The following is a 22,376-nucleotide window of genomic DNA, read 5'->3' as shown; positions in this document are numbered from 1 at the left end:
CAATTGTTTGATAAACTAATATGATATTTTTATACAAGTGTATCTAATTTACTTTCACTTTCTTTCGTTGAATAAGTACTTATGATTTTGGATAAGTGAAAATAAATTCGAATTTACTTCCATAGTAGCCTGAGTGTGCACAAACAGATCCAAAGCGAACTACAGATTAGAGTTTTGTTTCCTTAGCACAATTTTTGTCAGCTTCTACAAAGAACAACTCAAAAATTCTCCAAGAGAACAAGGACGCATGGTGATCAAGGGGAATATCATCACTCTTCCATTAGACGGTTGTCTTCTTCCACTGTTTTAGCTTGAGTAGCAACCTTCGGAAGAGTGAGTGAAGGCTCTTGCAGCTGAGCAAGAGGAGCTTTGACCATGTGGATGCTTTGTTCCAGCTCCCTTGTATCAGCCTTCTGCTCCATACCTTTCTTCCCCTTAATCCTGAAAATCCCAGGAAAAAAAATCAGTAAATATGACTTCTTGAGATTAACCACGGAGAACACATCAAGGAGATTGGAAACAAATCGCAAACCTCTTAGTATAATGTCTGGCCTCCCTTTCCACTCTGATTTTGTCAATCTTCTTAATAGCCTTCAATGTGTTTTCGGTAACATTCCTGTCATATCTCTCAGGCCTGTTTCGCTTCCTTTCAAACTCAAATGTTGCATCCTGTAGGATCCACCCTCTCAGTAAGCATCTTCATGTTCTTTGTTGGAATTTGAAAGGATGATGAAGAACATATGCCCTTACCTGTGTCATGTCTTTTCCATGCAATCGTCTGTAGGCCTTTGTCCATTTTACCTTCCGTGGATTTCTCTTCATTTTGAAGTTTTTGTGGCATTTCGATCTGCAAAACCGGAAAATCTGCAGAAAGAAGAATGTTAGAAATTACAATTCCCAGTGCCAAAAGATTTGTAGGTGGCCATAGTTTTAGAATTCAATTTTTGAGTAAAGCAAAATCAGTTTGAAAACAAACTGCACCTTGGCATCATTGCGGACGTACTGAATCCCATGCCCGGGATAGACAGTGGAGGAACAAAACCAGCACTTTTCTAACCTCATCTGCCGTCAACACTACAAGGATGATCTTCTTTAATGAGAACAAAACATATCTATATATGAATCAGAAAACAATGAAAACTAAGAACAGAATCCAACTGTGCTGAACCAAAAAATCCAAATTTCCAAATAACCAAACCATGTGATCAGCCAGAAAGCCAAAGCTACAAAGAATACTCGATACTTCTCAAACAACAAAATTTAAATTCCCAAATAACCTAACCTTTTTATCTGTCAGGAAGACAAAGCTAGAAAGAAAACACTCGGCTGCAAAAAAATAACAATTTCTTGAGCTGTAGCTCCCAAAATATAAAGTTTTGAAATTCAATTCAAAGACAGAATCACAATAATGACTATCAGCAAAAGACAACCCACACAAAACAATGAAGAAACACAAGAACAATGGTCAATCTAGAAGTATATCTCCTTTGTGAAAATAAGAATGAAAGTAAACAAATGTCGAAAGGTTAACCCATGACACAGACAAGAAAAAAACAGTCTTCCACACCCCCCCGGCAGAGTACCAGCCATGACCCAGTTAAAAAACAAGGGCTTTCCCCCTCCCACCGCACGGCGCCGCCTCTCCGTTTTTCTTTCTCCAATCCTGAGATCGGAGACGAAGGGGGAACGCGGTGCCTCCTCCTCCCAATCACAAACGAAAAAATAAATAATAATAAACAGTTTGTAACAATTTACATACCTGGAAGCAGGATGGGAATCAGAGAGGACGGAGAGACGAGCAGGCACTCGGCAGAGGAGACTAGGGTGCAATACTGGAATGCCGCAAGGGTTTAGCAAACTTTTATATCTTCGACAGAAAATTATCCTTTTACCCTCAAAGAGTTCTCTGTGGTCGGTAGTCGGGTATTCGGATAACCGAATACTTAGGTGGTGAAAATGATTTTATAAACGGAAAAGTTTGATTATAAAGTGGTCGGGTGAGTAATAAGCTGTTTGCAATCTAATATATTAATTTATTATAAAATATTTTTTTAATAATTTACTCTCTTTTTTTATTGAAGTTTTTCTCTCATTGCATATTGTTAAGCACCTAGCCAGTGCTACCCAAAAAAATTATAATCTTTTTAATAATTTACCTTTAAAAATTCACTTGTTTACATCATATTTTTCATTTTGGGACACTAATACTGAAATTTGTTCTCCAATACACTTGAACTCGTCTACACTAACACCCAAGGAAGAGTTGAAGTTGAATCAAATAATTGTCTTGAATTTAAAGTCTAACTTCAATTTCAACTTTAATGCTTGTTTACAGATGTCCACATTTTTTATTTTTTAAATAATTGTTCATCCAAAAAAATTATTTGAAAAATTCCTTGTGATTGATTTTCCTGCATTTGTGTTGCTATAAATCATTTTAATTTTATTTATTATATCTATATTTATATTATAATATTTATTAAATTAAGCATGGAGTAAGAGGTAAGTGATTAATAACCAATTTAGTATTTTTTTTTATCATTGTATCCTTGTGTAATAGAGTGTTTTAGTACTAACTAACCATTGGTGGGTTAGATGGCACGGTGAAAGAGTCTCATTCATGGTTCCCCCTAGTGATTAATAGTAACAGGTGTACAACAAACCCTAACTCATCATTGATATGTCGTAAGTCGATATGATCTCATCATTGAATTTTGTAACTAATTTGATAATCAATAATAGTAATATCAAACTTCACATAAAAGATGTTAATATGGAGGTGTACCTTCAAAATACATGAAAAGTAGTGTTCATGTCTTAAAATTAATTTATTGATATACATGACTATGGTGTAATGTTTAACATATTATAAGCCTTTGAGGCCTAATTTCATATACCTTTTTGTAATGTCACATCTCACTAAATTCCTTCAACTATATCAAAACTTAGGTGATGCAAAAGAGAGTTGATGGGTGGTTGTCGAACCATCCAATCGATGCCCACAAGGAGTTCCACAAAATGTCGGCAACAAAACAAAGGTATCACATCTTTTTAAGGGCTAACAGCCCAGGCGATGGTGGTCTTATCGAGAGCCCACACCATCGACCTCTCCCGTTTGAAAGAGTTCATGCCCAGGATCTGAGCATACAATGAGACTGAGCATACAATGAGACCTTGGACATCTATCTCAACATGGACAAGGACTTCGCTCGCAACCTGAGAAACCCCTGTCTGGACAAGGGTTTCTTTTTATGTATTTGACTTTTTGCTACCTACTAGGTTGATATTTTGGGTAGTATTGGATATGTGTTTAACATTTGGTATCATAGCTATACCGTGATTGTGAATTTGAATCCCAGAGGGGGCGACCTAGAGACCTGTATAGCGCAAAAAGGCGGTCCAGGTTGTTAGAGTGGGCCATCGTGGACGTCGACTAACAACGTGGGAGTATTGTTATGATCTTGGGGTTAAGTGCTTGATTTTTTGCTACCTACCAAACCAGTCTTTTGGGTAGTATTAATTAGGTGTTTAACATTTGGTATTAGAGTCATATCGCTGTTACGAATTCAAATCCCGGAGGGGGTGACCTAGAGACCTGTGTGGCACAAAAAGGAGGTCTGGGTCGCTAGAGTGGACCGCTGTGACTATCGGCTCATAACGGTGTTAGTATTGTTATGGAGATGGGGTATGTACTTGGCTTTCCGCTACCTACCAGGCCGGTCTTTTGGGTAGTATTGGCTAGGTGCTTAATAACCTGCAATGAGGGGAAAACTTCAATAATAAAAAAATCACAGTTGCCATTAGAAGACTCTGCCTCGCGTTAGCCAAACTACTGGTATATATAACAGTGCTAACAATAAGTCAAAGAAGAGTAATAACTAAAATTTGACTAAAGAAAACCACTACAGAAGAACAAGCTACATGCGAATCGTGTAAATTGGAGACATCTATTTATATTTCTCTATTTTCATAAACCGGCTCAACACCACCGTTCTCCTCCTCAGTAACATCCTCCTAAGTATCGTTATTCTCCTCCTCAGTAACATTACCGTTTGCATAAACGGTGGAGCCTAAAGTCTCTTCAACATCATATATCAATAATGTTTCATACTAATCGATCCCGAACTCTACGATTAAAAGTTCCATGGGTTATTTTTTTTTCTCTCATATTTCAATTATTCGCTGCTATTTATAGTTTCTTACTCTTTTTCGAATTTAAAATCCAGACATGAAGTTTCAGCAGAAGTTTGTTGCACTCGTGTCGGGTGGTTTTGTGTCCAAGGTAACCTAGAGACTTGTGTAGCGCAAAAAGGCGGTCCAGGTCGCTAGAGTGGGCCACCGTGGACATTGGCTCATAACGGTGGGAGTATTATTATGATATTGGAGTTAAGTACTTAACTTTCCGCTACTTACCAAGCCGGTATTTTGGATAATTATTGGTTAAGTACTTAACCTTTGGTATCAGAGTCATATCGCTATTATGAGTTTGAATCCTGGAGGGGGCAATATTCCGGGGAAGATTTTGTTCCGACACAAGTGATACCTGTAAACCTGTGAAAACAGTATTAGGGCTAGGGTGTTCCCTCCTCAGGAGTCGAAACTAGTCTAGGGCTTCCACTCTTGTTGCAACCGCGACCATGGCAGCGGCTGTAGCACCAGGTGCTACCGCGTCCGTGGTCCCTCGGAACCGAAACGGCCAGCGGAACTCCGGCATGGATGACGATAGCCTGGTCTTTGAGACGAGCCTCGGTGTCGAGGCAATCAACAGCTTCGACCAGATGGGCATCAAGGACGACCTCCTCAGGGGAATCTACGCTTACGGATTCGAGAAGCCGTCCGCGATACAGCAGCGCGCGGTCATGCCTATTATCAACGGACGGGACGTGATTGCTCAGGCGCAGTCTGGAACGGGAAAGACCTCCATGATTGCCCTCACCGTGTGCCAGATGATTGATACCAGCATCCGAGAGTACGGCCTTTTCTTGTTCTTGTTTTTCTTTTGTGTCTTCTTCTCTGTTGCTTTATAATTTTGTTGTAGAGTTTGGGTTAATGTCATGTCTTAGTTGGACATAAATCCTGAAAGCCTACCCTGCTCGTTTGGAATATTCGTTGGTTGGAGATTATTTGGTTCGGAAGAGTTCTGTGTGGTTTATTTAAAATAACTCAGGTTAGTTCGTGTTATTGATTTTCTCGTTTATTAAGACAGATGACAATCATATGTACCCTACTAGCCCGAAGACCTAAAAAAACTCCGACCTTACTAGCCTGCTCGTTTCTTGATTATCTTGTTTTGTTCGTTGGGGGTAATAATATGTACCTTACTAGCCTTACTAGTGGACAGTGGAATGACATAGGCTTCTCGTTTAAGTCTTAAATTTCTTCATTTTTTAGTTTGTGAGTCAATGTTTTCTATTTCTGTCCATTTTGTGATCCATTCGAGAAATGTAAGCAGTTCTTATCTTGATTGGATTGTCATTTAACTCCATGGGATTTCTTGTCTCCATTTTAGCTGATGCCGCCATTCTCCTTTTCTTTGGCCTGGACTTGAGATAAATATTAACTAACGAAGTGGCCTTGAGCTAAATAGTATGGTCTAAGAATAGTAGGTAGAGAAGAAATAGGAATTATAAAATTTAGTGGGAATGTCATTGATATGCACCCACAATACATCACTTGATGCAGGGGCCTGCAATAAGCTGATGCTAGTACTTTTGAAAAATGCTATTATATGATGCAGCTCCATGTGTAAATAAGCTGATGCTGGTACTTTTGAAAAAATGCTATTATATGATGCAGTTCCTTGGATAGTTGAGGAGCTAGATTTGAGGCCTAAAACTTCAAAAAGAAAAGAGGTTCATCAAGATCAAGCTGAAGGGGAGAAGTCCAACTGTAAGCATTTGAGAATACTAGTTTTCAAAAGACGCAGCCTAGGTGGTCTTGTCATATGGCCAAGTGGGCAACTGCTCAATCAAAGAAAGTTCACGTTGTTGTTATGTTTTTAAAAGCATAATTTTGCATATTCTCTCCTTTATATTAGATCAATAAGTGCACAAAGTAAATGTCCTACACAAAGGGGTATATTAGCGGGGTTATTAGTTGTTTTTGTTTTCTGTATTTTGTTTTAGATAATAAGCATATTAACTAGTAAGTGTGAAAGGGTTATTTTTTAATTTTAGGAGTGCGTTTAAGTGAGGGAAGTAGTGCATGTTTTGTAAGGGAAAAGAGGTTGTGGGGTTTAACAACTTAGTTTTAGATCGTTAGGTACCCTACCAGTTACCAATGTGCCAAAGGCTCTAAAATTGATGGAACACAGGAAGCTTGACATTGGACCTAGCAAATACCAGGCTTCTGTACTACACATACCTCTACCTATGCTTCACAAGCACATAAAAACGACAATCCTTCTATGATGATGTCCACAATGGCCCACCCTGTGATGACTTTCATATTGAATCAGGTAACCATGTTCACCTTTATGACTACTTTCACAGTGGCCCCTATTAATCCTTTTTATGGGTGCCTCATATTGAGACTCAAATACGAGAAGTTTGCAGCTTTCTCTCCAGATCAGGTAGTCCTTTTTAAAATAAATAAATGTACAAGCATGGTTTTTAACTTTCCGACAATTCTCATTTTAGCATTAGGTAATCCTTTCCATAGGTTGCTCTCTCCACGTTTTGAACATGAGATGTGTTGCATGTTTTGATGCTAACAATTGGGTACCTAAGACTAATTTTTTTGGAATTGATGATATGTGGAAAACTGATCTTTATACTTCAATGTTGGGTTGGCCTAACGCAATGCCCATGCCATATTAGGGTTCACATAGGCACATAATATGAACCTACTCCTAGCTTCAATCACAGAACCCTAAGACACAGTTCACCAATTCCTATTGGGTTAGATTCCATTTGAAATGTTGTTTTTTTGAATGCAAGTGAGAATATATTACGAGAGGAAGGAGACCTGCCACCAAAAACAACACAGCATGTCGCAGAGCAATTACAAGGAGAAGAGAGAAAAGATACACAACTTAAAAGACTAAGTCCTTTATAGAAACTCCATCTTTAGAGAGAGAATCAGCGTCCATGCTGACTGAGGGGTGTGGATCCACTTGATAGTGAGGGAGAAAGTAGTGTCACTGATTTTTTCTATGATGTCGAAGAGATGCCATGCAGGGGTTGTGCCCTTGCTACACCAGTTGATATGTTGTTTGGGATAATTATTATTTTTATTTTTATGATGTCACCAAACGGGGACAATTACTTATTAGTTCTTTTACTCTTTTAAAAAGTATGTATTGCTTTCTTATTAGATGATGTCTTGTCTGATGTACGATTATGTCCTTTGTTAACTGTTGTGCGTCAAGATGTAAGAGTATTATATAAGTTAATTGAAGATGTCTTGTGATGCCACCAAATTTCAAATGATGGCCCTATGTCAGAGGTCTGCTCTCTTCTATTTGAGCAAAAGATAGAACTCCTGCAATTTAATCTTTCACTGGATTGAATTTAGCCCTTTAAAATATCTTTTTTGATAGGCTCATTACAGTGCAAACTTGTTGATTTTTGGTGCAATCTTAGTCTTAGGGTGTGCTGTTTGGTCCATGCATCCATGAATTTGCTTTGTGGTATTTAAATAGTTAGAGAGAGCTTATCAGCCTTGTTTTAACAAATATGAATAAGAACAGAGAATGTACTAAGAATCTTCAATACTGATGCTTCAAGGGGGAACAGAAAAAAAAGAAAAGGAAAAAAAAAGGAGAGATTGAATACCATCTAGGTCTGTTGCTTCTTTAGTTCCATAGTTACTGTATAATAAACTTTGGGGGTCTTCTCTTTTCAGGGTCCAGGCACTAATTTTGTCACCTACCAGAGAACTTGCCTCACAAACAGAAAAAGTGATATTAGCAGTTGGTGGTTATATTAGTGTGCAAGCTCATTCATGCATCGGAGGCAAGAGCATCGGAGAGGATATTAGGAAACTTGAGTATGGGGTTCATGTGGTTTCTGGAACACCAGGCAGAGTCTGTGATATGATCAAGAGAAGAACACTGCGTACCAGAGCAATAAAACTGTTGGTCCTTGTGAGTACATGATGCATTTTATTTTTTGTCTTTATCCCTTTAAGTTATGTAATTTTACGATCTACCTGCTTCAGATGGTGAATTGTCTTACTAGTCTTAATGACACTGTTACAGGATGAGTCGGATGAAATGCTGAGTCGAGGATTCAAAGATCAAATATACGATGTTTATAGATACCTTCCACCAGAGCTTCAAGTATGATGTTAGATATAATATTTTTTTTCCTTATATTGAGTTTCTCCTTGATCTTTTACTGATCATATTGGTAATCTTTTGCTTATTCAGTTTGATCCTAAAACCAAATTTTGTTTTTTCTTTTCCTGAAATTGCCAAGTGAAGACTTCTGCATGATGAAATATTATTTTTACTCTACGTTCTAAGATGCTGAACTTTAGACTAGATGGCCATAGCTTATTTAGTGGGCAGTCTGAGATGCTTTTTCTTTTATGTGTGTCATCTCATCCTTCTACAAACTAGTTGATCTGTCTACTAGTTTTATATTTCTGATCAAACTACTGGATGCACTTTCCAAGAATCAAGGTGGTCATGGAAACTTACTTTCTCTCTTAGTTAATATACTCTCTAAAAATTGCATGGAATTTGGAGAGAAAATAAAAGAAAGAGAAGTTAGAGAGAAAATTTTACAGATAATAAAAATTATGATAGAGAAAATAAAAGTCTATCGATAATAATTTAATACTTCTAGTTAATTTAGTCCATAGGCTTGTATATAACTTTATTCATTCAAAATTTTAAAAATTATTAATTTTTCTTTTTTCCCCATTTTCCTTGTGCATGCAAACAAGAGAAGCAACATTTCTCTTTTATTTTCTCTCTTATTTTTTCATTGGCATCCAAACTAGAGAAAAATACTTCTTTTCTTTTCTTTTCTTTTCTGTTTCTCTTCTTTTTCTTTTTCTTTTCTTTTTCTCTTTCTTTTCTTTTCTCTTCACTTTTCGTGTCCCAAATACAGCTTTAAAGACTTGAACTCCCTATGTGACCAGTGAGTCAAGGCCTAAGCCACTTCTTTCATACTTCTTTTCCTTTTTTTTTGCTCCATCCCCCTTGTTCTCTCTGTAGGAAATCTTCAATGTTCTTTTCTTTTTTGGTTTAATCATGGCAAATTCTATTAAAGAAGATAAAGTAGTACAACGATTAAAAGGGGGAGTAACATTCAGTACAGGTTGTTGGATACTCTTATGGTGGTTTACCAGCTAGGCCGTCAGGCAATGTAAGTACCTGAGACCATACAATTGTGATACACTCAGTAATATCTAAAATCTGATAAACATGTGGTTAAGTCTTCATGAAACACTATCTGAATTCTTGCACCAGCCAATTCCAAGAGAGATGTCGCTTCCAACTATTTGTTACTCATGACAGTCACTTTCGACTAGTTGGCTGAGGACCGTGGAGATTTCAAGAATTTTTTGACCTCCTCTCTTTGGAACAATTGGAAGCTCCTTGCTTAGATGTCCATTATCTAATGCACTGTCATTACTGAGTGGTCTCCTCCCCTTATTGGGATAAGTTTTCATCAGATCATTAAAAGTGTTTCTTATTTTAATTGTACTTGGTCTCATATACCTAGGTCAGCAAATGTTGTTACTGATTCTTTGGCTAGACAAGGAGTCTCACTGCAACCTCTTGTTGTAAGGGGAGTCCTCCTTTAGTTTATATTCTGTTTCGTGATTAATTAATGACCTCAGTTAAAAAAAAAAAAAATTGGATGGCCGTGCTCTTGGTGCCCTGGGCTGGCTGGAATTGGTGGAGTTTACCAGATCATGAGGGGCTGATTCTGACCTCCTATTCGGGTCCTATTGGTTGTGCTGACTTCACTACTGCGAATCTTGCAGTGCTCAAGAAGGGCCTTATTGCTTTCACTGAGCACCTTGGGAGTCATTCTCAGTAGTAGCTTTGGATTGAGGGGGATTCAAAACTCGTTATCGGATGGTACCCTGCCCTCAACTAAACCCCCATTGGCATCATTGGCAGATGTTTCATGAAATCCTTGATATTTCTTCCCACTTTGATGTTTTCTGGTTTCATGTTCCTTGGTCAGCCAAATTTTTTGGCCGAGTGTCTTGCTAAGGAAGGGTTGGCCCTTCAACACCTTGTTGTCTCGGGTTCCCTCCCTCTCGTGATGTAATTTGCTTGTTCTGGTTTAATAACTCACTTCTTTCAAAAAAAAAAAAAAAGTGAAAGTGAAAGTGTTATGGAATAAGAAAAGGGAGCAAGTTAATCTCAGATTCATTTGAATAAACCACTGAAGAGGATCGTAATATGTAATCAGACTTATGCCATTCGAATTTTCAAACACCACGCCACATCCTGCTTGACCTGGATTACCCGTTGGACTACCATCAAAATTTAGCTTAATGAATTTTTCAAAAAAAAAAAAAAGTTTAATGGACCTGGATTGCATACCGTAAGCCACTGTTGGAAATCTTTTTAAATACTTTGAACATCGACTTGTTTCTGGTTTGAACAGTCATTTCTCTTTTGGTACATTGTGGCCTCTATTTATGTTATAGTCTCTATTAAAGAACTCTAAAGATATATATTGGTTGCCATTCATAACATTTATATATTGCTTGTGCAGGTTGTTTTGATATCTGCAACATTGCCTCATGAAATACTGGAGATAACAAACAAATTCATGACAGATCCTGTGAGGATTCTTGTCAAACGTGATGAGTTGACATTGGAGGTAAGAAAAGTTTTTTCTCTTCTTAGCATGCCATTAAGTAGTTTGCTTATTTAATCTCCCTTATTTTTAACAAAGATCAAGATTTCATAAGTAAAAAGATTGAAAGCTTATAATCTCCCTATCTTTGTGTAACTGAAACAGGGAATCAAACAATTCTTTGTTGCTGTTGAAAGAGAAGAGTGGAAGTTTGATACGTTATGTGACCTCTATGATACCCTTACCATCACTCAAGCAGTTATATTTTGTAACACTAAACGAAAGGTGATTTTATATCTTTTCTGTGTTTTCTCTTCCCTCTTCTATCATTTGTCATATATTACCTGCCATGATTTGTTGTTTTCTAGTATGATAATTGATCATAGTTGGGCTATGGGATTGTGAATAGTGACCTGAAAATTTTGGAAGTAGATCTGTCTATTTTCTTTTGTGAATTTCTCAGACATCTCAAGTACTTCAATTTTATTACTTGCAATTGTATTGGAGTACACTATCAACATTGTTCTGTTTACTTTTTGTAGGTTGATTGGTTGACAGAAAAGATGCGCAGCCATAATTTCACAGTTTCCTCAATGCATGGTGATATGCCTCAAAAGGAACGAGATGCTATTATGACGGAGTTTAGGTCTGGAACAACTCGTGTGCTCATCACAACAGATGTCTGGGCACGGGGGCTTGATGTCCAGCAGGCAATTTTTCTGTCCGTTTGTTGTTGCTATTTTCTTGTTTACATTCCGTATCTGGCATCTGAAGTACTATTAGTACTACAATATGATTGTTAAAAGAAGCAATTTCCAATTATCTTCGCGGTAAAGTTTATCTTGTGCGTGCTTGTTTAAAAATGGCTATGGTTCTCTCTGATGGAATAATTAACTGGACTAATTTGCATCTCTTGGTTGAGTGAATTCAGATGGGTAGCTCGTTTGGATTCGTGTTTGTTTAAATGTTTGGTTCCAAGTTGTGTTGTCCAGAGTATTCTGTGACATCTTGCAAATCTCTGTTGTAAACATTTCCATGTTATTGTTTAAAAAAATATCCTGATTGCTTCTCTACCTATCATTCTTATATTGTGGTTTCTATATGATTTCTGTTCTTCTTATTAAACTCATGTTTCATCAACTGATTTCTGCTTTGGAGCATAACTTTTTTTTTGTTCACATTTAATTATATCCTGAAAAAAATTCTTTTGTTTCTGTTTCTGTTTCTGGTTCAGGTTTCTTTGGTAATCAATTATGACCTTCCAAACAATCGTGAGCTGTATATTCACCGGATAGGCCGTTCTGGCCGTTTTGGGCGTAAGGTATTGTTGTCTAAGTTTCTTTAGTGCCATAATGTTGTCTTATTGGCAGTGCTAACATTTTAACCTCGGTGACTTGTGCTTTGAAGGGTGTGGCAATAAATTTTGTTCGCAGCGACGACATCAGGATATTGAGAGATATTGAACAGTACTACAGTACACAAATTGATGAAATGCCAATGAATGTGGCGGATCTAATATAAGGGATGAAAATGCTTTATCTCGAAAAGAAGCTCAGCACAGGATGTGAATGGCGAAGTCGTTTTTATCTTTCGTTGTGACTGCTTGTGTCTGCTCAAAGATACAGGGATGAAGATTGTACTTATCTACTAATGCTTCTCTTCTATCCTTGACGTTCGATATCATGCATCTGATTTGGTGATTTACAGCAAATCCCTATTTTAACTGACGAGTTACTCGTCCCATGTAAACTATCTAATATGTAGTCTATTTTCTTCTCAATTCCACTTCGATTTTTGGGTAGGTTTAGTTTTAAGCCATGGTCTTCACTCTTAAAAGATCATTTAATTATTTTTTTCCTAAGAGAAAGTAAACAAAAATTTTAATTTGAAAAATAAAACTAATATAAAATTTTATATTAAAGTAGAGTCGTTAAAAAATAAAATAAATATTCTAATCCTAAATAATTTACCCTTTAATTGATGTTATTTCAGGAGAAAAGGGAAAATTATTATTTCCATAATTATATTTGTGTCCAGTAACGATTTAGGGTTTATTTAAGGGAGTTAATATAAAACCCCAAGTCTCTCTCACGTTATGACACGATGGACGGCATTGCTCGTCGTATTATGTTGCCCAAATTGCCCCTCACCTCCTCCGAACGGGCCCTCGCCGGCTCCAAGTTTATATCTATCTATGCTTTGCTTCAAGCGCGAGATCAGAGCAGCTATTTGATTTCTGCTTTGCCTTCCTACTCGGTTCCATGGCCGTGAAAATTATGGTCTTGGCCTCTTTTTTACTTCTCCTCTCTGTACAAGGATCTGCTGTACCAGAAGCGAATCGCAGTCGCTTCGAATGGCAGATTCTTACGAAAAAAAATTTCTCCTCCCAGATCCGCCTCAGCCCTCACATTTTGGTCATGGTCACTGTTCCTTGTACGTATCTCTCTCTCTTTCTCTCGTTCTCTTTCTCTGCCAATTATTATTATTTTTTTTTGTCGTGGGACAAGAGTCGTTGTGACATAAAAAGATACTCTGGATAAAATTGAGAAGGGTGTATCTTGTTTGTTTGGTGTCTGGAAATTTCAGCTCGATGTGTATAAAGCAATTCTGACGTTTAAATTGTGGGAAGGTTAAGGATGGCTGGCATACTGATCAGCACATGTCACGCTAGAGACAACTAACAGTTCAAGTGCTCCAGGAATACAGACCTTTTATACTATTGGAATGGCTGGTTAGTCATTAAAAGACATTATGAGTTTCGTTTACTCTTCAATACAACAACTTTTAAAACTGCACAGCGGAAGCCACTGAAACTTGAGATAAGAAAGAAAAGATAGAGCAAAAGGATTTGACTTTAGAAAAATCTTTTAACTACAGCTGATGTATTTCCAGCCTCTTGTTTTTCACTTGCAGCGGTTGTTCATCAAATGTTTATACTTTGATGGCAGAACATTAAAGTGAATGTTACCAACTAAACGATTTTGCATTTGTTTAATTTAAAGGGCGAACGAGCATAACTGGCATTTTCTCTTTGAAACCCGTAGTGTGTTGCTCAATTCTGTCTTGTTGAATGGGTGGTTGCCCTTGTTGTAAGTTGGAAGAAAAGAAGCAAGTGGCCAGGAAATTGGGTATAATTACTTGTCAATTGCAGACTGTTATTGCAAAAGTTCCTTTCTGATTTTATGGTTTCGGATTTAAAAGGAGTCCTGAATGCACTTCTTTTCAGAAAGACTATCAGCTGAACAGAGCTCTAAGACACAGGGAATCATTCTGCTAATGAATGACATAAAGGAGCTTGAGTGAGGCCAATGGATACCTTTCAACATCTGCTTACATATACTCATGAAGTCAACTGCATAGATACGAAGGAAAAGTTTAGCCATAGTTTTCTTATGCTTTCTCTACCATCTTGGGGCACTGTTTGATTTGAATAAATGGGATAATTTCTCCGATAACTCATATTCTTTGATCTTTGCTAAACCGTAGCAAGAGCTTTAAATTTTATTACTGTTTCTGACTAGCTTTTAATTTTTGCAATGATTGTTAGATAACAAGTTTATTCCTTTTTAGAGCATTTAATATTTTTTCTAGTCATTGTTTTATGCTTTTTCTTTTTGTTGATGGCTTGAATCACATGAATGGCTGATTTTAGTCGATAGTTAAAATGCTAATGTGAGATATTACTTGACTGTGTCCCTATCCTGCTTGGTTCAAGTCATGAGAATGACTTCTGATTGAGTGCTGTCACTGACTGCAGGGTCTGGTGAGTCTCGGTCACTTATGAAGGCACTAACAGATCAGGCTGAGCATAAGAACGAAAATTTTGCTGATCTGAAGCTTATGGTTGTTTATGGAAATTCTGAAAGAATGCTGGCAGATTTACTTGGTGCCACAGAGGGAACAATGTTTATCTCCTACCATCATTCTGTACCATATAAATATCATGGGAGGCTTCGGGCCCTAAATATATTAGCTTCTATGCGTTATCTTATGTCACTTCAACATGAGGAGCTCCCTCTGAAATCTTTAAGCACACATGATGACCTGAAAGCATTTTTAAAGTCCACAGACAAGGCTATTCTTCTGCTTGAATTCTGTGGATGGACACCTGGATTGATAAACAGTGGGAAAGAGCAGATCAGAGACAAAAATATGCATGTGTGGAATGCGACAGAAGATGGTTGATCCACTCAGTTCTCTGTGTTATTGAGTATTATCCTCTATCTGCTGCTTGTGTCTAAATTTTCCATTTTTCTTAAAAGCTTATGCAGCTTCTATCATGCAGAGGGGATCTTTGGTGAGAATCTAAATGGAGAATCTGATAAAAGAATTCAATTGGACGAGAAGAAAAACCAGAAGGTTGCCCATAGTTTTTAATGCAAATCACATGACACTGATTTTTGGATAAAAAATACTGGGAAAGGTACAGGTTAATTCATGTCCTGATGGCTAGTTTCTTTGGCTCAAACACAGGGTCTGAAAGATGAAAAGCTAACATGTGAGGCTGAAATCGAGCTAAATGCAAATTCTTGGACTAGGGCATTTATGTTGGAAAATCAAACTGCTCCATTGGAAGTTGGAAACAGATATGCTAATAGTGGCCTGTCATGCTCATTTGAAGAGTTTGAGAAATTTCAATCTTTCTTTACAAATTTTACTACATTTATTCAAGATCATTTCCTTCCTCCTGAAAGGCAAAGATTTGGTCTGGTGTCTGATCCAGCTTTGCAGTCATCACTGCGAGTTGAAGCTCTCCATTCATGGATCCTCATGGTCCATGTCTCAGGGTGCCCCAATTGTTCGAGGTTGCTGAAGGAAGGAGATAACCTTAAGAACGTCATAATGATGGACCAATCTCTTGTCCGAGAGGTAGGAGTTCAGTTGTAAACGTTGGTGTCTTATTTGCAGTTTGAATTCCACTCGGATGATTAGTCATTTTTCCTGCAGCCTGTTTGGCTTTCTCATAATGTTTTGTAAGTAACTCAACAAAATCCATAAAAATTCAGTGAAGCCAGTGGAAGACCTGTCCGACCACCAAAGTCCATAACCACCAGTCAGGTTGGTCTGAATTGGCTTTATACCTTAATTGAACTCTTCTAGGAAGTGTTCTCAAAAGGAAATTCTTCTACCATTAAGAAAAAAAAAAAAAAGAACTTCTAAAATGGTCGGAAGAAGCACATCAATTGTCTCGCTAGAAAAAAATTGCCTTATAGAAATGGTGGGTAAAATTCCTTTTACTGAGATGGTTGGCTCTAATTTTTTAATGATGTCTTCATTTTGTGAAATATTGGTCTTGGCTGAAAGAATTTTCTCTTGATGTTTGGTTGCGTACTTGTTTAACTTTTTTTTATACATTTCTAATTTAACTCACACCCCCTCTGTTGTATAGCTTCTTTACTGATTCTATGAGTTCCTTTTTTTATTATGTAGCTGGAAGATGAGAGAGCTGATCTTCAGGCCACAGTTCCTGAACATGAACCATCCATAATTCTTTTCGTGGATAGATCATCTGTATCTGCAAAACTCAGACAAAAAAGCAAATCAGCTCTAGCAACCTTCAGAAAGTTAGCATTGCATAATCAGGATGCCTATCAGCCTATGACTGGACAGAGAATTGCAAACACTAAATCTTCTGAGCAAAATCTTCCGGGAATTAAGGATAGCATCATTTCTTATACATCCTGGCACCCAATAACTGAACAGACTAGAGTGAAGTTCAAGGATAAAATGGCTTTATTGGTTGTTGGTGGTGAAGGAAATGTTGGTTTAGGTAATGTGGCAGGTGGTCCACGAGGTAATCCTGCCTTTGACATTTTGGCTCACCTACTCCAGAAGAAGAATCCTTCATTTCAATTTAAGGAAGCAAAGATCAGTGATCTGGCCAAGCAAGTTGGATTTCAACTTTTATCTGATGATTTTGATGTCAAAATAATAGATTCACCTCAACCACAAAAGGAAATTGGTCAGTCGAAAGCTACATTAAATACCTTGCTCCAGAGTCCAGGTGTTCAATTTTCAGAGATGGGTTCTATGGATGAAACTGGGAACAAATTATTGGACATGATAACTAATAAACAACATTTATCAGAAGAACCTGAAGTTATTAGTGAGTCAGTGCCTCCACAGGATGCTGAAACAGCCAGAAGTGATGATGGTTGGAAGATGGCATCTAAAGAAGCAAAAACCGATAAGGAGGTAGAGGTAGATGAATTGACTACTGATATCAGCTCTGTGGATGATAAACAACATTTATCTGAAGAACCTGGAGTTATCAGTGAGGCAGTGCCTCCACAGGATGCTGAAACAGTCAGAAGAGATGATGGTTGGAAGATAGCATCCAAACACGCGAAGATTGATAAGGAGGTAGAGGGTGATGAAATGACTACTGATATCAGCTCTGTGGATAGTGAAGAACATCATGGCTTCCAAGAAAAGGTTGTAGGCCTGGTTACACTTAATGATGAAAAGCTACAAGTGGAGCATGGTCAACCTAGTATGGAGTTTCTCGAAGCATCCAGTGGTCATAGGCAAAGTAATGTACAACCTTTTCAGTCTCAACAGGAGCCAAACCCACCCTCTGCATGTGGTTCAGATGCTATATGTTTTACTGGTGTGTCTGGAAAGAGTAATTCAGTTATATTAGAGAGTTTTGAGGTAGTTGATCCACACTCTTTCAGAGGTTCGTTTTTCTTTTCTGACGGTAGTTATCAGTTACTTAAGTCCCTTACTTCAGACTCTGAAGTTCCTTCCGTGGTGATCATAGATCCAGTTCTGCAACAGCATTATGTCTTTCCCAAGGACACTGTTTTGAGCTATTCAGCTCTTAGATTTTTTATTCAGAAATTTCTGAATGGAAGTCTTCCTTCATATCAAAGGTCAGAACCTTTTGTTTTACCTCCAAGAAAAGCTCCAAGGCCACCTTTCACAAATCTGGATTTCCACGAGGCCGAGTCAATCCCTAAAATTACAGTCAGAACATTTCCAGAGCTGGTTCTTGGGTCTGACCAATCTAATGGATTGCATTCTGACATTCAAAATAGGAGCCATGCTTGGAAGAAGGATGTATTGGTGCTTTTTAGTACTAGTTGGTGTGGGTTTTGCCAGCGGATGGAACTTGTGGTTCGGGAAGTATATCGTTTCTTCAAGGGCTACAGCTATACGTTGAAGGCAAGATCTAACATACAAGAGCCAACCCTTGTTCAAGGTTGCTTGATTGAAAGCTTAACACTTCTTTTTATGCAATAAAAGTTTCTTTTTTCCAAAATACTGGTCAAATAGTTAAATTTATCTAAAGGTGACTTGTGATAATCCCCTAATTGACTTCCCTTTATTTCCTCAATATTAACAAGGATTTTGTACTAGCGGAATTCTAACTACTAGCTTACTGCCATTTTTCTATTTCCATTATATGGGGTTAGGATTTGCTGTACACATTCGCAGAAAATCCAGTCACCTTTTTACGATGTGATAAATGGAAGTAGAGAGAAAGGCCAAACACAATACTGAACTCTCTCTCTCTCTCTCTCTATATATATATATCCCTACTGTGGACTCCGCACAACCTAGTTATTCTATAATGCACCTGTTTTGATGCCCAAGTTAATTATTTTTCTTCAGTAGTCGAAGTGTTCAAATTGATATCTGTTTTTGGATTCTATATGTAATTTTTGTATGAGAATCTGGGATGGCCAGTAAAATTTTGGCAGTTTTAGCTGTTGAAGGTGTGGGTTTTTCTTTTCATTTGACTTAACAGTGGTGGCTTTCTGAGCATGCAGTATTTCCTGGGAATCTGAACTATCAACTATTTAGGTCATTTAAAAAAAAAGTTCCAAAGTGTTGGGCTTAAAAATCTTCTAATATCAGCAGTTTGTTATGCTAGGATCTGATTAGAGGTGGAAGCAAGTATGAGTGCAGTTTTGGTAGTTTATTAAATTTTCAGGTTCTTTTTTTATTTGGGGATTATTGCCTATGAATGTTTTGCTGTGGATTATGGAACCTGATATGCTTATATTGGTATTTCTGCTAGAAATAATTTTTATTGCTTAATTACTCTAGTATATGCTAACAGTTTCTTCTTTTCTTGTAGATAAGTGGGAAGATATCATGCTGACTGAGCTGCCATCTATTTTGCTTATGGATTGCACATTGAATGATTGCAGCAAGCTTTTAAAATCAATTGGACAGGTAAGTGTGGACATACTTCATTTCCTTAATTATTATATTTATGTTGTCATTGTTGTTGTTGTGTTGTTATTGTTGTTGTTGTTTCTATTTTTATCACAATTATGACAAGAGAGTTTGTTGTTTGACAAAATATGTAAGACTTTGCCCTTTAACTGACTTGAATTCCTGATTTCTTCTTTGGCTTTCTTTGCAACTGCAACTATACAGAGGGAACTCTATCCAGCACTGGTGTTATTTCCCGCAGAAAAGAAGAATGCTATTTCTTATCAAGGAGATATGTCAGTGACTGACATTATTGAGTTTATAGCTGCTTATGGAAGTCACTCTCATCGCTTCAGTGAAAACAAAAGTAGCTCTTCTTGTGGCATTAATAATATTTCCTTAATTAAATGTATTTTCGTCTATCTAATACCTGTGCTGTTCTGCTCCCTGAAGAGCTAACTTTGTCAATGCTGACAGGCGTTTTATGGACAAAAACAGAAAAAGGAGACACAGACACAAAATTGGGAACTGATCTATCTTCCAGTTCAATGAATCAGCAAATTCTTGTAACAAAGATTGTACAGCAAGAAGACCTGAACATTGAAGAAAACCTATCTGAAGAAGACCAGTCAGTAGAATTGCATGCGTCAGACAGTTTTAGAGACAAAGATCGAATAGTGGATGTGGGCTCCGTTCTTGTGGCTACTGAGCTTATTCACACACCTCCATTTAATAAATCGAAAATTCTCATCCTCAGGGCAAACGAAAAGGAGGGCTTTCAGGGTCTAATTATCAATAAAAGCATCAAGTGGGACTTTCTCCAAGGGATAGATGAGGATTTATTGGCATTAAAAAAGGCCCCTCTGTCCTTTGGTGGGCCACTATTAGAATATGGAATGCCTCTTGTTAGCTTCACCAGGATAGCAACAGAGGGCTACATGGAAGTCCTTCCAAATATGTATTATGGAGATCCGATAGCCACAAGTCAAACAATTGAAGGAGTCAGGTCAGGGAATCGGTCAGCGGTTAACTACTGGTTTTTTCTGGGCTATTCCAGTTGGGGTTGGATTCAGCTTTTTGATGAGCTTGCAGAAGGAGCTTGGCAATTGAGTAATTATCAAGTGGAGCAATTGGAATGGCCAGAAACATAGATTTGAAGAAGCAATTTCAAGGCTCCAGTTCGACTCCTGCATTCCTTACAGTTACTTATTACTTCATATAACTAAGCATGAGATCTTGAACCAAAAGGAATTACAGAAAGCAGTGAATTGGGAGGTTAGAAAACACTTGAGTTTAATGTGCCCCGAGGTAATTAGGTTACCGTGCCAAATGTAATCGAATTTTGTATATTATAGTCAGTAAATCTGCAAAAGAAAGCAATTATTCATCAGTGATCTGTTTATGTGCTGCACTTTGTTTAGCCCCAACGAAGCTGTTGTCTTCTGATGCCATCTATACTGATAAACGGTCTTTATGATCCTCGTTTCTGAATTTTCTGTAGGTTCAACTGCAACTGACCCACTCTGTGCAACTGGAGGATGGCTTGAATGCACGGTATCATATTTAAACCCATGAGCTTATTTGCTTAGTGCTGTAGTAGTTGTAGAATTCAACAGGTTGGATCTGTTGGCCTTCTCTTCTGTGAACTGACTTTTTCGACAGAGACGAAACATGTTCCAAACAATAGGAAACACTCTCAAGCAGATTATTAAATTGATTATATATATTACAGTGTGACTCTCTGGTGAAAATCATAAACCTTCAGTTTCATCTGGTTACAGGATTGAGCTTTCAAAGTCTTTGCAGTGCTCGTAAGAAACCATCTTCTGCTCCACCTTCAGGCTTTATGTATATAGAATAAGAACATATTTAGATTGTGTTCTTCAACTCCAACAGCCGAGACCATCTCTTGTCAACACAGGTCTCCTTTCTGCCAATATCTGCAAACAGAACCCAGAAATATTATTTAGTGAACGTATATTACATTTTTACTTTTATCTGCATGTGAGATCTACACTCTCTTGCCAAACCAGGTTTAGATTTGCTGGTCCTTGCACCAAGTAAAAATGAACATGAAAGGATTAATGGAACCCATCCGCCCGATCACATGTAAATGACTCCCATTTAGTTGCGTTCAATCAACAAGAAAAAGATGAAAAAAAACCATTTACAGGAAGATGTGGTTCCCGTTAATCAAACACTTACAGTGCATTCTCGGTGGAGCTTTCTCACATGATTCTGAACAGACGTCCTGCAACAAGGAGCCATCACATTAAGAGCTGATAAAAACTGTTGCATTAACAAGAGAGATGCTGGTACAACAGCAAGAGTAACAAAGGCTTCCTGCCTTCACTGAGGACGTCAGTCGAATCGTTTCTTGAATTAGAGAATCAAGATCAGCTTCCGACCCTGGCTTTACATAAATAACCTGTACAGCGGCCCTTCATGTCAATCTCATAGACAGAGGCTCTCCACATATAATTGTGGGTTCTGGACTTACAGAGGGATCATCGCCAATGTCAGGCAGCTGAAGTGGACTGCTCCGTCTTGCAGGTAGAACCCAGACATTGAAGGTTGTATCAATCTGATGGCAAACCAGAGACTTATGACTTACAAGACAACAGCAAAAGAACTGCAAATTTCATGCATTTAAAAGCAAAATTTGCAGTTTATTCAAGTAAAGATGTAATAAGCAAAGGAAACAGTAACATTGAATTAAAATCGAGTGGACGAGATACCTCTCTGCGGAACGATGTCAAGCAATTACTGCATCTTCTGGTGAACGCTGTGACGATTCTTCCTTCAACAGAGAAACCGAAACCAGCATGCTGAACACTGAAAACAAATCAATGCCAATTCGAGAATGCATCAAAATGCCACAGATTACCACTTGTAGTCCATGTTTACCCAACCTTTTGCACTGAGAGAGTAATGAAAACCTCCGCATCCTTCTGCCCCTCCTCCACGAGATCTGCCAATTGCAGCTCTCTCAGCGAAAAAACATAATCGTCTCTCCATTTCCCATGCCATCTTCCGTCAGAAGTGGAGAGAGTGATGAGACGACGACGGGGAGTTTTGAGACCTTTTCGTGAGCTTTTCTTCGAATGCTGTCAAGAGGACATGGAAATGTATCGGAAGTAGTGAGTACAGTGTTTGAGCAGAAATAGAAACTGAAACAATTCAACAAGAGATGAAACCTGATCGAAATCGTCTTTCTTGGATGAAGCGTTGATTCTGGAAGTAGGATTGAACTGAATGGGAAGTTTTGCATTAGGGGATGGAGATTGAAGTGGGTTGAAGAGTTTCGAAACCGATTGAAATACTTTTGCAGCCATCTCGTCTCGTCCGAGTTCGAGCCAGAAGCTATCAGTTTGGTATGGCTATGGAAAGAAGACAGGAAACATTATCTTGAATATTATTTTTAACTTGTAATATGTC

General features: G+C 37.9%; 4 protein-coding genes across 7 annotated transcripts; 2 read left to right on the top strand and 2 right to left on the bottom strand.

Annotated features, from left to right (window-relative positions):
- Window positions 1-96: 96 nt before the first annotated feature.
- Window positions 97-1,825, bottom strand: LOC137944400 (probable ribosome biogenesis protein RLP24). Of its 2 annotated transcripts, XM_068790077.1 has the most exons (6): window positions 1,760-1,818; window positions 1,283-1,326; window positions 982-1,074; window positions 751-864; window positions 533-669; window positions 97-441 (listed from the first exon to the last, which is right to left on the bottom strand). In XM_068790077.1, the coding sequence occupies exons 3-6, from the start codon at window positions 1,060-1,062 to the stop codon at window positions 270-272; spliced, it is 504 nt and encodes a 167-aa protein (XP_068646178.1). In that variant the 5' UTR covers window positions 1,063-1,074; window positions 1,283-1,326; window positions 1,760-1,818; the 3' UTR covers window positions 97-269. The 2 variants fall into 2 exon arrangements, with proteins under 2 accessions (XP_068646178.1, XP_068646177.1); XM_068790076.1 differs by lacking the exon at window positions 1,283-1,326 and having other exon boundaries at window positions 1,760-1,825.
- Window positions 1,826-4,552: 2,727 nt separating this feature from the next.
- Window positions 4,553-12,552, top strand: LOC137944073 (eukaryotic initiation factor 4A-3). The gene is made up of 8 exons (XM_068789586.1): window positions 4,553-4,969; window positions 7,846-8,086; window positions 8,201-8,281; window positions 10,689-10,796; window positions 10,938-11,057; window positions 11,315-11,482; window positions 12,007-12,093; window positions 12,180-12,552. The coding sequence occupies exons 1-8, from the start codon at window positions 4,638-4,640 to the stop codon at window positions 12,291-12,293; spliced, it is 1,251 nt and encodes a 416-aa protein (XP_068645687.1). The 5' UTR covers window positions 4,553-4,637; the 3' UTR covers window positions 12,294-12,552.
- Window positions 12,553-13,010: 458 nt separating this feature from the next.
- Window positions 13,011-20,805, top strand: LOC137945009 (uncharacterized). 2 transcript variants are annotated; one of them, XR_011110873.1, is made up of 10 exons: window positions 13,011-13,205; window positions 14,530-14,952; window positions 15,058-15,131; window positions 15,246-15,641; window positions 16,203-17,976; window positions 18,859-18,956; window positions 19,164-19,305; window positions 19,416-20,246; window positions 20,440-20,492; window positions 20,720-20,805. XR_011110873.1 is itself a non-coding variant. In XM_068790867.1 (8 exons), the coding sequence occupies exons 1-8, from the start codon at window positions 13,034-13,036 to the stop codon at window positions 20,087-20,089; spliced, it is 3,753 nt and encodes a 1,250-aa protein (XP_068646968.1). In that variant the 5' UTR covers window positions 13,011-13,033; the 3' UTR covers window positions 20,090-20,430. The 2 variants fall into 2 exon arrangements, 1 of the variants encoding a protein (XP_068646968.1); XM_068790867.1 differs by lacking the exons at window positions 20,440-20,492; window positions 20,720-20,805 and having other exon boundaries at window positions 19,416-20,430.
- On the bottom strand, window positions 20,798-22,280 carry LOC137945010 (large ribosomal RNA subunit accumulation protein YCED homolog 2, chloroplastic). Of its 2 annotated transcripts, XM_068790868.1 has the most exons (7): window positions 22,136-22,280; window positions 21,851-22,045; window positions 21,677-21,766; window positions 21,439-21,522; window positions 21,286-21,366; window positions 21,144-21,189; window positions 20,798-20,878 (listed from the first exon to the last, which is right to left on the bottom strand). In XM_068790868.1, exons 1-7 carry the CDS (start codon window positions 22,271-22,273, stop codon window positions 20,808-20,810), a joined length of 705 nt encoding a protein of 234 aa, XP_068646969.1. In that variant the 5' UTR covers window positions 22,274-22,280; the 3' UTR covers window positions 20,798-20,807. The 2 variants fall into 2 exon arrangements, with proteins under 2 accessions (XP_068646969.1, XP_068646970.1); XM_068790869.1 differs by lacking the exon at window positions 21,286-21,366.
- Window positions 22,281-22,376: the final 96 nt, after the last annotated feature.

Source organism: Aristolochia californica, unplaced genomic scaffold, assembly GCF_029961685.1.
Source record: "Aristolochia californica isolate CCGP_79_NKW_82.1479 unplaced genomic scaffold, dmAriCali1.0.hap1 SCAF_11, whole genome shotgun sequence".
NCBI classification, from domain to species: Eukaryota; Viridiplantae; Streptophyta; class Magnoliopsida; order Piperales; family Aristolochiaceae; genus Aristolochia; species Aristolochia californica.
This window is presented reverse-complemented; position numbering and strand designations above follow the sequence as displayed.